At 35.7% G+C, this 15,076-nt stretch overlaps 1 protein-coding gene across 5 annotated transcripts in view; it reads right to left on the bottom strand.

The window, feature by feature from the left end:
- Ralyl (RALY RNA binding protein like) overlaps positions 1-15,076 on the bottom strand; it is a 759,508-nt gene that overhangs the window by 423,810 nt on the left and 320,622 nt on the right. For all 5 annotated transcript variants that reach the window (XM_008836810.2, XM_017799088.2, XM_008836801.2 and 2 more), the window contains one exon: positions 13,992-14,270. In XM_008836810.2, coding sequence (XP_008835032.1) covers positions 13,992-14,247 — 256 coding nt within the window. In that variant the 5' untranslated portion in view covers positions 14,248-14,270. The remainder of the gene's footprint in view (positions 1-13,991; positions 14,271-15,076) is intronic.

Raw genomic sequence — 15,076 nt, 5'->3', positions numbered from 1 at the left:
ATCTCGTTTTTGCCATCTCCATTTGCACACATGATTTGTTACAGAAGTAGAATATCTCCAAGTGCAATAATCATGATTTTGCTTAGTTTCACTTCATTTCATAGTAACAAGCAATTGGCATTGGCTATATACACAAAATGGAAGGACAGCCTAAGGTTTTGCATTTTACCTACTATGTCTAACTTTTGCTAGTGATTAACTCCAACAAGTAAACTAGAACTAATTAGATCCTTTTAGGTGCTGCTTAAGTTTCCAGTTATAGTCACAGGGAAGAAACTTCCATTGCTTTGCCCAATTTAGGTTTAGTGATTGAGCCAAATAACCAATTTAGAAACATAAAGCAAATCCCCCAGGCTTTCTATCATATATGGGGCCATGTATTTCCTTGGATGACAGACCTCTGGCTCTATAACTCATTCTATCCTAGAAGTTCACTAATTAGCATTTGTTTATAGCATTTTAAGTAGCTCTGTTTAATTACTGGAAACTTGAAATGTGCTGTGTTTTATAGTCTGCAGTGCAATACTGTTTTATCATTTATGAACTAATGGCAATGAAGGCTGAGACTAAACACTTCTTAAATAATTACCACACACTATGTGTATTCTTTGGATAATACAATTAGAGATTAGTTGTAGTAATTTTGAAAAAAAAAGTTAGATGTCAGTAGGAAGTTCTATAACTTTGGTCTTCAAGAAAACATGTTCTCTTTAACCTTCAGTGTATGTTTGGATTTCCTTATTTGCTAATGGGATTAACTAAATCTACTGTCTACTGCCATGAATGTTGGAAACATATTTTTTTAAAAAAATGTTGTAGAGTGCATCTTAAACTTTTTTGAGATTAATAGGGAAATTTTACTTATAAATAAAATATTGTTACAAGCTACATTTATGGAATTGTAACATTTTGTATGAACTATAGAGAATAGGAAACTGTTTTGTCCTAACTACAGTCTCATGATCATATTTACAATCTCAGTTTCCTACACTTCTCAATTTTGTGAAAATGAATACCTTCCACACTATGTGCACAGATTTTTAAAAAATAAGTATCATTTATCCACATCATTCTGAAATTGGTAAGCACATGGAATGTAACTGCAATAGCTAAAGCTGTTGGAAAATTGCATGTATAATAAGGCCTCATTGAATATTTCTTCAGGGAGAGGAAAGTTTAGAACAGTTTATTCATAGTTTCAAAGAGTAAGACAATTTCAAAGACTTACTAATTCATATACTTTCACATGGGTATTGCCAGGAATGTTCAAATTACTGAAGGGTGAACCTTTCATTTCTATCTTAGAGGTGGGAACTAAATTATCATACTGAGTAAGCATAACAGTAATAAGTTCTTTAAATAGGAGACAAAGGAAACATTCTTTTTTTTTTCCGTCAGTCCAAGTTGTTTTAGAGTTACATAATCACACCTTGCTGAAGGTATTCTTTATAACCAGCACAATTCTTTCAATATTTATAAAAGATTTCTGTGATTTAGAAACCCCCACTAGTCTCCCCCATATCTTCGTGGTGGGGGGGTGGCAACAGAATTCATTGTCAAAAGTGATTATCTGAACTCATCCTTTTACCTTGGTCCTTCTGTCAATATCTCCTTACTAGGTGGTCAGACACTGTATCTAATTTGTACGTGAAGGCATAAGCTATATAATATTACTTTTTCAAATGAGAAAGGTTGGCAAAGGAGAGCTAATAAATGGCTTTGGATATCAGCTTATCTGAATGCCACAATTCTTAGTTTCTTTAAAAATTTTTAAGTGCTATTTTGAATAGTATATATTCAACTCAGTTGACCACAGTTTTTGAATTGTCTTGGAGCACAGTATTTTTCAACTAACACTTTCACAAATTTGTTTTTCTTTATGATTTCTAATTGTGTTCTCACATATTTAAGTGGAACAGCTTCATAGCCAAGACATCACTCTTCCAAAAGTCAGTCTGCTAACAGCGTGAAGGGAAAGATGATGATTTTGCCAGTTAGTTAAAAAAAATTACATATGTAACATACACAGGGTATGGTGGCACATACCTTTAATCCCAGGTCTCGGGAAGCAGAGGTAGAAAAATCTCTGTGAGATCGAGGCCAGCCTGGTCTCCATACTGAGTTCCAGGCCAGCTGGAGCTGCAAGGAGACCCTGTCTCAAAAATGACCAAAAAAAAAAAAATACATACAATGCATATTTCAATTTTATAAGCAACCAAGATTTCTTGTTTTGTGGTTTTAGGGATTAAAAACATTGTAGCAACCAATGGTTGGCTATGATCATAAATATACTAAAATTTACTATTTTACTTTTGAACAGCTACAATGATATATCCTTACTTGGAATTATGAGTTATTGTTAAATTAACACAAACTGATACTTTCATGTAGTTATATTGACAAAGACAATATCTCTGAAGATAATTTCTTGACCATAATATTTCTAAAAGTAAATGTAGCTTATTTTGGAATTTAGTTTGATTAAAAAGTGATTTCTAACTGAGGTTGATTTTTCTCCCCTAGGAAATGCTTGGCAATACCTGGAAACCTTCTTTTCTTATCATGACTGAGGGATGGTGTTGATATCTTGCAAGTGAAAGGCAGGGATACTTCTCATCATGCAGAGAATAGCTTTCTAAAACCATGAGACATACTGCTCTAAGAAAGTCTCTCCTGTTAAATACACTTCAGAAAAAACTAAATAGTATAGTCACTGTTTGTTTGTTAAATATTTATTAGTTTTTATTTATTGTGTATGAATGTATTGTCTGCATGTATGTAAGTGCACAGATTTCAAGAAATGCCCATAAATGTCAAAAGAGGGCACTGAATTCTCCTGAAACTAAAGTTATGGATAGTTGAAAACCCAAGGACTTGGGATAGAGCTCAATAGTAGAGAGCTCTCTTAGCATGCTCAAGGCCCTGTGATGGGTCCCAACAATGCAAAACAAGAAATCAGCAAACGGCTAATAAAAATGCGCTACATTTTCATTCCCAGAAGACCTCATCTATGTTGGCAACACGGGCAAATTTTAAATTAATATTTGATAGATGCATGGACAAATGACAGGATAGATCAATAGTGAGAGAAATAATGTGTATATAAATGATGGATTACATAATGGAGGATGTAGGTCAAATGATAACCGGCAAATGTGAAATGGTTTTTTTGAAGCCAAACTTCATTACAGTGAATAAACTATTTCAAACATTTCTTAAGAGTTGGACTTATTAGCATGACATTCAAAACCCTTTATAACTTGCCACCAGCTTTACTCCCTCTCCTCTTTTCCATAAGCTGGTTATTTCCATAACGCTCATCCCTACCCGAACTATGACTGCAGGTATATACTCAAACCACATGGAATTATCTTTGCATACTCGCTTATCCTCTTAAAAATTAGTATAGATCTCTCCTACTCTTTAGATTCAGATTTCAGCACTCTTGAACCAATCATGTTTTCAAGTAGTAACTCCACTGCTATGACTGCCTATCCATTATATTCAAGGCAGTGTTGAACGGTGCAGCCAAGTAAACTACATACAGATTTTCCATAGCACTAGTATAATTACAGAGGCTTAACTCTTTGTGCCCAAGTATTTACCACAGCATGTGTAGGCAAGATCCTAGCACTTCACAGACGTGTCAGTTGTATATTATTCTCTACAACTGAAATAGTAAAGTTTCCATTTTGTTAAGTAATGTAACTATTTATGAGAAACTTCAAGTTTATTCAACTCCATGTGGTCGAAAAGCTGTCTGCCAAGAATTTGACTTATCCTGGTGACTGGGTCCCTAACAGGGAACATCCCCACACCTATAAAGGTCAGTGGATGTGAGTCAGTAAGAAAGGCACTACCTCTTGCTTTAATTGCAAAACTATCAGAGTATTTCCTTCTTCTTTCTGCACCAGATGGGATTTTTCAGACACATTGGATTAAGAGCATTCAGAATGCAACAAGGTGTTTATCTAATTCATGGGTTCATAATTTAATAGGACAATGGGAGATGATAGAAACGTGGGAGATAGGGCCTGTTTGCTGGAAGCAAATCAACTAGGGTGTGCCTTGGCAGTGCATATCTCATCTCCTGGCTCCTTCTCTCTATCTTGCTTTTTGCCCCTGTTTCCCAGCCAACAAGAAGTGAGCTGCTCTCCTCCACACACTGCAATGATGTTCTACCTCCTAGAGGCACAAGACCATCTGACCATGGAGTGAAATCTCTGAAATTATAAGGGTAAAATATGCATTTTCTCCTTCTCAGTTGCCTTCCTCAGGTATTTCATCTTAGCCACAGAAAGATGACAAAGGCCGAAAGACAGACTTTCACTTAAGAAAGAGCCATACAGATAAATTATTTACCACTGTTCCTTTTGTTAATAGCCATATTCTAAATTTCATGAATTATGTTTCCTTTCAAGCATTGTAAGAGTGAAATAGTCTGAAAAGAAAGACATTAGGAGTGTTTATTTATAACCCATAAGTAATCAACTAGTGCAATCAGCAAATGTATGAAACTGGTACTGATCTAAATCAGGCTCTAATTTCTGCATGATATTTTTGTACAAAAGGAGAATTTGTGTGACTTCATATCTAAGAATAGTATCAAAAACTCCAAAGTTTATTTCTTTTTAAAGTAATGTGTCTGAGAGACAAAGGCTCTAATGATTACAGTTAGGGTAAAAATATAAATATGTCTAATATTTACAAAACTTAGAATCTTAATTCAATTAATATTGACAGAGTATATCAGAATTACATCTTCTTTTATAAAACTGTATTTATTTACTTGTGTTTTGTGTTTTTGTTTTGTCTGAATGTACACCCATGTGGTACAATTCTATTGGAGTATTTTGCCTGAAATATTTACAAAAACTAGAATCTTAATTCAATTAATATTTACAGAGTATTTCAGAAATAAATCTTCTTTTGTAAAACTGTATTTATTTATTTGTGTTTTATGTGTGTGTGTTGTCTGAAAGTGCACTCATGAGGTACAATGCCATTGGAGGCCAGAAGAGGGCATTAGATTCCCCTGGAACTGGAGTTGTGAGCTGCTGTGTAGGTGAGGGGAACCAAGTCCAGGTCCTCTGCAAGAGCAGACAGCGCTCTTAACTGTGGACCATCTGTCTGGCTCTGATTTTCATTTTCTTAAATTTAAATTTGACTCTTGGCAATTAAATAGCCAAACTCAGGTTGTTTTATAGGTTATGGGGGTGGCATTATCAGCATTTTTTTCAGAATTAATAATTCCCTATTTTTACGAATCTCTTGTGAATAACTCAGATGCAATCAACTTGTTTTTCACAGAAAAATGAGCAATCCTTTATTTCTCCTCAATGTCAGCAAGTCAGAGATAAAACAGGATATTATTTTTCCACTGGGTTTGGGAAGATGTATGGAAAAACTGAAAATGCATAAGCAACTAAATCAAATTATGACCAACTGTCTCTTCTCAATGAAACCCAAAATGTGATGTGATGGGTAGTTAGAAGACAGCAATTCCAAAAAGCTATTCATCGGAGTTATGTCATCCAAATTATATGATAAATGGTATTTATCAACATAATTTCTTAGTTAAACAATGTGTCATGGGAATAAGAAGTGGTAAAAGCAACAGAGAGGAGGCGGGAAAGAGCCATGAAGAACGTCTCATCATCCGGGGTCATGGGCAGTGGGGGCTTCAGTGTTGTTTCAGTGTTCTGGGCTCTAAGAAATAAAGGCACATGCTTTAGAAAAACAGAACAGAAGTGAGGGTGGAATTATGCCTGAAGTAAAGTCTACCTCAGAATTAGCCTAAGACATACTTTGATTATAGGAACAGAAGTCACCTGTTAGCAGTGATTCCACTTGTGACTTTCAGTTACTTACACTCATTGTGGTCTGAAAATACCAGATGAAAAATTATAGAAAACTTCGTACTTTTACAATATCTCTCATTGCTATACTTTTCTACAATTTACCTTACTGTTAGTATTATAGTTAGTCTCTTCTTGTGACTAATTTAAAAATTAAACTTTATGATAAATATACACTAGAGAAATAAGCACAGTACAGAAGTCTTGAGCTCTTTGCTCTTTCAGGCATCTCTTGGGAATCTTAGAAAATATCCCTATGCATAAGGAAACTCCTGCAGATTAAAAAGAAGTAAAAGGAAAAAAATAAAATTGGAGATATTCATTATATTTTAAACAACTAAATATTTTTATCTTTCTTTAGGTACTCTGTAGTAATAAATATAGAAGATAAAGGAAAACAACTGTAATTAAATTATTACTTTTATTACCTTTAAAAGTAACTGAGAGTTAGATACACAAGCGACACATATGTTTCTAAAGCAAAGAGACTGATACTCATGGCAATACTCTTTTGCATACAATTCAAAAAAAAAGTAACTGAGAGTGTTGCTTCAATTACAGTCTCTCATATTGATAAACTGCATGAACTGCTGAACAAATTGAAAGTAACATTTTCTATATTTGAGAATAGTGATTTAAGAATCTGGGTCAATATACTTCAAATTAAAAATCCAGAGCCAGTAGCCAATCAAGGCCAAAGACCGGGAAGTATTTGCAAGTCTACTTTAAAATTACAGAAGGTTGAATTCCAATTTTGGAACAACCACATTTCTTTCATGCACTACAATTTCTAACCAAGGTTTAAAAATTTTTCAAATGGGGTTGGAGAGGTAGCTCCGTATTTAACAGCACTGGCTGTTCTTGCAGAAGACCTGTGTTCTAATACCAGCACCCACATGGCAGCTAACAACTGTTGGTAACGCCAGTTCTAGGGCATTGAATGCCCTCTTCTGTTCTCCTCAACAATTCATGATATGGGTACACTTACATACATGCAGGCATGACACTCATGCACATAAAATACAAATAAATAAATAAAAATTAAAATGTCTCATTTTATATGAATTGAAAAAGAATGCAGAGTGTATCTTTATTTAATGTCTCAATCCAAGGATTTTATAACAATTTCATCATGCAATATATTAGTGCTGAAATATATATATATGTATATGTATGTGTGTGTATGTGTACAGACATAGGGACTCTTGAATTAAAATTTTCACACTTATTATCGCTAAGTGAACAAAACTACCCTGTTGGGATCATAATGACTGACTTGCAATTATCTTTGAAACATTGTCATCAGGCCAATAATTTTACTAAAGACAGACAGTGAGACTTGATTAGATCAATTTTCTTTGACAGTAAGAATGAGCTTCAGTGGTCAGACAGTATTGATCTGGGAAAACTCTTAGTCTAAACGACAATGTGATCCAACTACCATAAATACATTTTTTATACATTAAAACCAATATGAACACTGGGATATGTGATTTTGGAAGTCTAGAAATGTTTAGACATTGAGCACTGGTAAGTTAAGGACTTTACAACTAAAAAAGTCAGCCACCTCATTTAGAAACTTTAGGAAGACCATGAGTATTGCTGCATTTTCTGCTACTGTAATAAAATACCTTGGATAGCAATACTTTATAGAAAAGAACTGTCTTTGGCCCATACTTTTATAACTATGTTGGGCAGAGTACAGAAGGCCAGGACTGTCCCGTCCCAGGAAGTTTTCTATCTTTTTTTTCTTTGTTATCACCAATTTATTTATTGATTATCAGAAAAACAATAATTCTCTTTAAATGAATTCTTATGAATTTTTATTGAATTTTTGTGATTTTCATACAATATAGTTTGATGGTATTTAAATACCCACCCCTAGTCACATCTCCTCCCACTGCCCTCCACCCAATTTAATGTGCTCTTTTATATAAATATAATATGACCTATAGAGTATGATTTGTGTCCCCAGATGTCCTTCAGTGTGGGTCCAGAGAACAAGAGGTCACAGAGAGCTTATTCATGAATGGGAAACCTATTACAAACTTCTTCCTCCCAAGGCTCAAGGATCATTGTAGAAGAGGATGAATAAAGATTGAAAGAGCCAGACTGGGTGGATGACCACAAGGAAATAGAGTCTTCCAGACAGCTGGTCAGTTACTCATATGAACTCACAACAGTAATGAGAGCATGTACAAATTCTCTGGAAGATTTCTGTCTTAAGCTCCACAATGACAGTACTTCAGAAGTACTGACTCATACTCCAAGCTCAATGCAACTTCCCTATTCCCAATGTGCCTGGAGTTGACTGATAAATGACCTTTTTTCAGTGACAGAAGAAAATACCTTTACCATTTCTTTGAGGTAAGCGAATCAAACCAACCCACATGAATGCATCACTGTCAAATGCAGGTTGTGAAAAAGAAAGGAGGACAACACGTGGATAGAATTCCTGGGATCTTGTGCATCTGTTGGCTGTGAGCCTGTAAAGGCCCATGGTATGGAGTGTGCATTCTTTAAATTTGTGTCCTCAGAAAACCTGTCCATAAACCATGTGCTTTTCAGTGTCTTCCACTGCTGGGCACAGGCTTTCATAAAATCTCTTATGACTGTTAATCTCTATTGTTAGCTTGACAGAATTTAAAATCATCTGATGACACACCTCTGGCAATCTTTTAAGAGGTTTTCGGAGAGAATTAATTTAGGATCAAAACCTAAACTGAGTGACATCAGGCCATGGAACAAAAGGAGAGAAAAATGAGAAAGTTTTTCTTTCTGCTTTCTATTCTGTGAAGGTAGGAGTTCAAGATGCTGAGCACTTCTACCAAATCTTCCATTGGATGATGGACTGTATCCTCTCAATCTATTAGAAAAAAAATCCTTTGTCCTTAAATTTTTGGTCCTAGCCATGGGAAAAGTAACCAGTGCATCTTGTTTGCATAGTATGGTTTGACTCCATGATTTCTATCATGAACTGAGCAAAAGAACTTTTGAATGGTCCAGTGATACCAAAATGAGCTCATAACACGATAATGAACTCGTAAGCTAAAAAGGACCTATAATTTGTACTTTTGTGATTTCTATCCCTAATTGGACCTGGACAAATTAGCACCACATGGGCCAGTGTTCGTGTAGCCGGTAGAAATCCGCACAGTAGAGGGAACCTCAGTGCCAAATTACAGGAAAGAGATATTTCAGGAAAAAGCAGGGCACGGGCAAGAAAGAAGACAGACTTTGTCACTTTCTACAAGTCGTCATCTCTTACAGTTGCCACCACCTCTATAGTATCAACTAAGGCTCAATTCTCTAGCATAGAAAGCCTTGATAAATAAGACTTATCTAAATTTCTTCCGTATACTATCGCTGCTACTGACAGCTGAAGTACCAGAGAGCTAAATATTTTCTTTTGGCTCCTTCTTTAACTTTGTAGATGGCTGGCAGAGGTTAACCCTAGAGGTAGCCAGGTACAGGGGAACACAGAGTTCTTATAAGCAGTATAGTCTATCCCACGACTTCTGTTTCTTGATACCTATTTCTTTCCTTGTCTTTTTGTTTTTTGAGATAGGGTTTCCCTGTAGTTCCAGCTGCCCTGGAATGCTCTTTGTAGACCAAGCCAGCCTCACTCTTACAGAGATCTGCCTGCCTCTGCTCCCTGAGTGCTGGGATTAAAGCCCTGTACCAACTCGCCCAGCTTCTTTCTGAGATTTCTCCGAATCTTCTCCACAGGCCCCTTCCTCAATCAATAGCTCTGAATGTATTTTCTCAGAGTTGATCTCACTGATGCTGGCTCTGCATACGCAGCTTCACTGCCACTTTGGGTAGCACCTGCACCGAGGGAGACAATGTTTATTCTGATTGAGCCCTTGCTCACAAAGAACTCAGAAGTGACATTGTCTTTGGCATGCACCTTAAATAAAGCTTTCCTCAGGGCCTGCATTACAGACATGTGGTTGACCAGGTTGTCTAAGACTATTCAGTGTAAGCATATCTGCTTGATTGATGGAGACAGTATGAAAGAATCCTTGCATGGGGAAGGGGAAGGACTTCTGGCCTGAACTACAGCAAGGGCTGGAACATTAGAAGCCTTGGTGCAGATGTAGATTTGGCTCATAAGGCTATCCAGCCCAGAAAACAAGAGAGCATGGCAGAGTAAGGCGGGTCTGGTAGCACGGAGTTGCTTGGCAATGACATGGAATAAGATGTGTTCCACAGTAGACTCTAGCAGAATCTGCTAGGACAAATTCAGGAAAGGGTCTCAGAAATTGCATGCATGCAAATCCAGAAAATAACTTTGCTTCCAATCATTGCAGAAGGATTATCAGCAACGTTCTTTTTAGGACCCAAAGATTTCTCCACATACTCATATTTAGCCAATACTCTCTTCTCACTCAATCTACTCTCCATGGTGAATTCATCTATTCCTACAGCCACAAAACAATGTGTAACTGATGACTCATAACAACTTTTGTTCAAATGTCTTCACTTACATTTGGGCCTACATATGCTAGACTTTAATAATACATGAGCCCAAATATCCTTGAGTATGTGTATTTATCTTCAATAAAACATGCTAAGGCCTAGGTTCATAATTTTATACAAAATTTTTTCTCTTAAAAAATCTTTTTTGATCCTATGGAGTTCAAGATTTTTCAACAGAGAAAAAGACCAGAAATGTGGGGCTTGTTGATTCTCCTCCAACTTTATTAATCATTATCCAAATACTTACTAAGTTTTATCATATCATCATTACCACATTCTCCCCTCTCCCAACTCAATAATTTGAAACTTGAATTCTTTCAGTAAATTTCCTTCATATACCAGACTTCCAGTTTTATAATACCCTAATTCATCCATCAGACTGTAACCTGACCTTTCTTTTAATGACATTTCAACATATTACTCCCCAGCTTAAACTTTTCAGAGACTTTGGTGTTGCAACATTAAAATATTCATTATTAATATTTGCCGTTAAATAAGTATAAGAATATATTTGTAATTTCAAATAGCTAAAAATTTACATTCAGATATTACTGATATGCCATTAGGATGTTGCAGTTTTCTCTACACTACTAAATTTTGATCGATCTCTAAATTTAATATTATAAAATATTTAAACTTAGAAATAATGAAAAAATGATCTACAATAGATGGCTCAGGATTATTCATTATTTAAGATCAAATAAATTAAAAATAGGTGGAGTACTAACTCAATCTGGTTGAATCAATACTAATTCCTTCCCAGTCTAAAGGGAAGGAAAAATGCTTAGGTAGTGTCTATTTCATGGTGCACCTGTCATATCAATGATCAATTCTTTGCACATCAGGGTGTTTATGCTTTTGTAAACTGCTTATTTGAAAGTAAACAAATAAAAATCAATTTACTTGAAACTATGCTTTGTCCAAGTCAAAAAAAGAGATACATGGTACCTAAAGATGAAGGCAGGTATACAGAAAGCATGGCTGTCATCACACATGACTGACAAAGTAATCTACAGTGAATAACTGCTCATCAAGCATTTTCCAGAATGTCTAGTAATCAGGGTTAAGAAAAGCTGGTTATAGTAAGAAACTTGACCTGAAAAGAAAAGTTATCAGGTAAATGCTAAAATACCTGCTGTATTTGAAAAGGCTTTTTCCATTTAGGCAAAAGAAGTTGATAAACTAGATATCAACTGAAGGCATAAACTGTTTATCGTGGATTTGAGCACAAAGTTTGATTAAGAAATACGCACTGGAGATTATCCTGGGGGACAAACTGACATGAGGAATGGCTGTGAAGAGAAATGGAATCCTGTTACTGTCAGCAGGGTCTGCTTCTCAGTGAGCACAGATCTGAGGGCATCATTTTCATCCCTTGGTTCTGTGGAATGAAGTCACTAATGTTTGAGTGGGTATTCATTTCTTTTTATCCATTATATCTTTTTAAAACAGTATGTGGTCACTGGCTGAGTGGTGATGGAATGCAGTATTCCAGAAAATTAGCTATGGTTCATTTAAAAGAGAATCAGACTTGCAGTTGATTTTGTATTGATAACCACTAAAAAATCAGTAATAATTATTTATTTCTACAAGGATATGCTAATTTCATAGATACCAGGATATAGGGCATAAGTGTAGTATTGTCCCTGAAATTAGCTAGAATTTAGGTCTGGTGTAAGAATTTCTATTTAAAAAGTAAAGTAAATGTCCAGAAAATTCCAGTATCAAGATAGGCAAGCAGAATGCAGATATTAATGAAAGCAAATAGGCAACTAGAAAGCAGACCTTTCTTCACACCAGAGAAAATGAACCATGTCAATGTAAAGAAATTAGTATTTCTGCATATAATGTCTATTTGGGGATCTATGTCAGGTACTTTCATAAAAAACATTTTGTTTGTTTCTTCAAAAATTATTCAGACCCCACTTATATTTTAATGAATTTCATACCGTCCCCAACTTTTTGTTTTAATCGCTGTGCAGAACAAGATGAGCTCAAACTCTCCATCTTCCTGTTTAAGCTCCTGTGTGCCAGAACTGATAGCTGCGCTCCACTATTCCTGGCACCAACCAAGTTTTCAAACTGATAGAATTTGATAAAATGGTCTTCTTCCTACTTGTCTCACTAAATTTCTCTCTACATTTTTGTAATATGTTGCCTTGGCTTCATGTTCATAGATATGACGAAATAACATCATTAACTAAAATATCTCATCTACGTAGGAATGAAGGCTACAAAAACATTAAACTAGAGAATATATGGTGAAGGCAAGTTGGGAGAAACTATTTAGGCTGATCACAAAAACTTCTCTGTGAAAGTCAAGTTTGCACAGAGCACACAGTAAAGTAGGGAAGCCATAACTCAAGGCAGGAACTCAGCTCCAGAGCCTCTAAAACAGGGACACTCAGCCAAACTGGAGGCATGCCGAGGCAGCCAGTATGACTAGAAGAGTGCAAGAGGTAAAGACAGAGCAAGATTGAAGGTGCCGCAGTGTAGGGATTCCAGGGGATTCTGAGGTGCAGAATGGAAATCATGTATGAAATGACACAGCCTTGGAGGCCTCCAAACAGGTTGATGGCATAATGTAGTTAATATTAGAATCAGAAGTGCTTTTCCAGAGTTGAAAAGCACAGCTAGGGAATCCTTCCCATAGTTCGTGGCATGCAGTAAAGGCTGTACCATCAGGTCCCTGGAAGACTGAGAATGTGACTGAGTTTGGGATGTACTGGCAAGAAAACATTATAATAGATTACATTCCCTATACAGGAACGGAAAATGAGGGTCTGTGCCTAGATTTGTGTTTGAAAAGCTACAACAATTGAGGTTTCATTGACAGTTACACAGAAGTTTAAGTGCAAAATAAGATATAGAAAATAAAGCTAAGAATATCTGTTGAGTATTTAACAGACAATTTGCATAGTCAGTTTGAAATATGATTTGTGTAAGTCAAGAGATGTAATTAAACTAAGCACATTTTTCCTCACATGGGCAAATATGGAAAGATTATTTACATTTTATTTTTGACTATCTTCATTAATTAAAAAGTGTTTTCTCCTCTTTTAAATTTCACCTCACAAGATATTCTCTGTTCTTAGCAAAGATGCACTATAACTCCTCAGACATGAGGCACAAAGTGAGCACCAGTCTTGACAGAGGAGGCATGATATACAAGATTCCTAACCACTTAAAGAGTAGATTGAACTCCTTTCCAGTTCTGGGAAATGAATTTCCTTTAGTTGTTTTTTTTTAAAACTTCTTTCCCACAAAAACACAACTGAAAATAAAGAAAATGAATTATGCTCTCACAGCACATAACAGCAAGGCCACGAAACAGCATATGTTTTCTGAAAGTTACACATCAATTCAATTTAATAAATTTAAATTAGATGCATATTTCATATTTGCTTATCTGTGTTAGGACTCACAGAGGTTGTAAATATCACAAAACATCCTTGATCACAAGTTGATAAATTTGTTGAAAACATAGGCTACTTGCATGTAAAATAATGCAACATGAATGACAAATATTCAAAACTCTAATTAGCTAAGGAAGCAACATATACTATGTGCTGTTGGCTGTTAACAAACAGCCATATTCCTACACATAGAGAAAGTAGAATAAAAGGAAATCGTCAACAGAGCACAGCTTACCAAGTGGCTGGCCTGCGATGACCCTGGCGTTCTCTCCAGCCACTGCAGCTCTTGCATGGCGCTCACTCATGTACTGTACAAATGCATACCCTTTGTGAACCGAGCATCCGACAATTTTTCCATACTTGGAAAAAATGGCTTCAATGTCGACTTTCTTGACAATGGCTGTATTTAAATTACCGATGAAAACCCTGGAGTTGATGGACTTGGGGTCATTCTTATTGGTAACATTGCTGGTCTGTGTTTTGCCGGTCATGGTTGGCTCACCTTGTTTTAATCCTTAAACAAACAAACAAAAAACAAAACAATCAGGAAAAACATTACTGCATACAATAATTATCTCTGGTGTTGGACGTGGTTTAAAAATTGTGCTCTGAAAACCTCAAATCCCTGAATATTACTGATTTTCTTGGGAAGAAAATCTAGTAATATCAAAAGTACACACCAAATGCCTAAATCCTGTAGGAAAATTCTCATGATTACTTGCACATAGTTTTAAATAAGTGCTTCAATTTTTATTCACTATTCAGCCCCAAATAATGTCTGAATATTTTGTTTTATTTTTAAAGATGTCCATGTTTTCCACAGGAAAATTAAGCAAGAAATATTTATATTCTGTAAACAGAAAAAAGAAAAATAAAATGCCACATAAGTAAGGACCAAGGAAAGGAGAAATATAACAACCAAAGCACTGATCAGCGTTCAGCACGTGCAAGGTACTGCTGCATGTTCTACAACACACACACAGATTTTCTGTTTCAGCATCAGAACCCTATAGTCAGAAATCAACAACTGACTCCATTAAATGCTATGGAAAAGAAAAAAGGGAAACGTTAAAAACCAAAAGCTGGGTTAGAACATTTTGCATAAGGAAAGGAGAATTAGTTCTGTTCATGGTATTTATTTGAACTAATAACATGTCACCACACTTTAAAGCAAGCAAAAAGGCTACTGCTACCCACTGATCTTCAATAAACAGAAAAATAGCACATGGAATAACTTGAAAGTTTATTCTCATTCTCATTTTTCACTTCTTTAACACAAGGCTCCAATGCTACCAATCACTGCTAATAGTTTTAAAAAGC

Source organism: Nannospalax galili, unplaced genomic scaffold (genome assembly GCF_000622305.1).
Source record: "Nannospalax galili isolate Female #2095 unplaced genomic scaffold, S.galili_v1.0 scaffold370, whole genome shotgun sequence".
NCBI lineage: Eukaryota > Metazoa > Chordata > Mammalia > Rodentia > Spalacidae > Nannospalax > Nannospalax galili.
The sequence above is the reverse complement of the archived record's forward strand: the minus strand, read 5'-3'. Positions and strand labels throughout refer to the sequence as shown.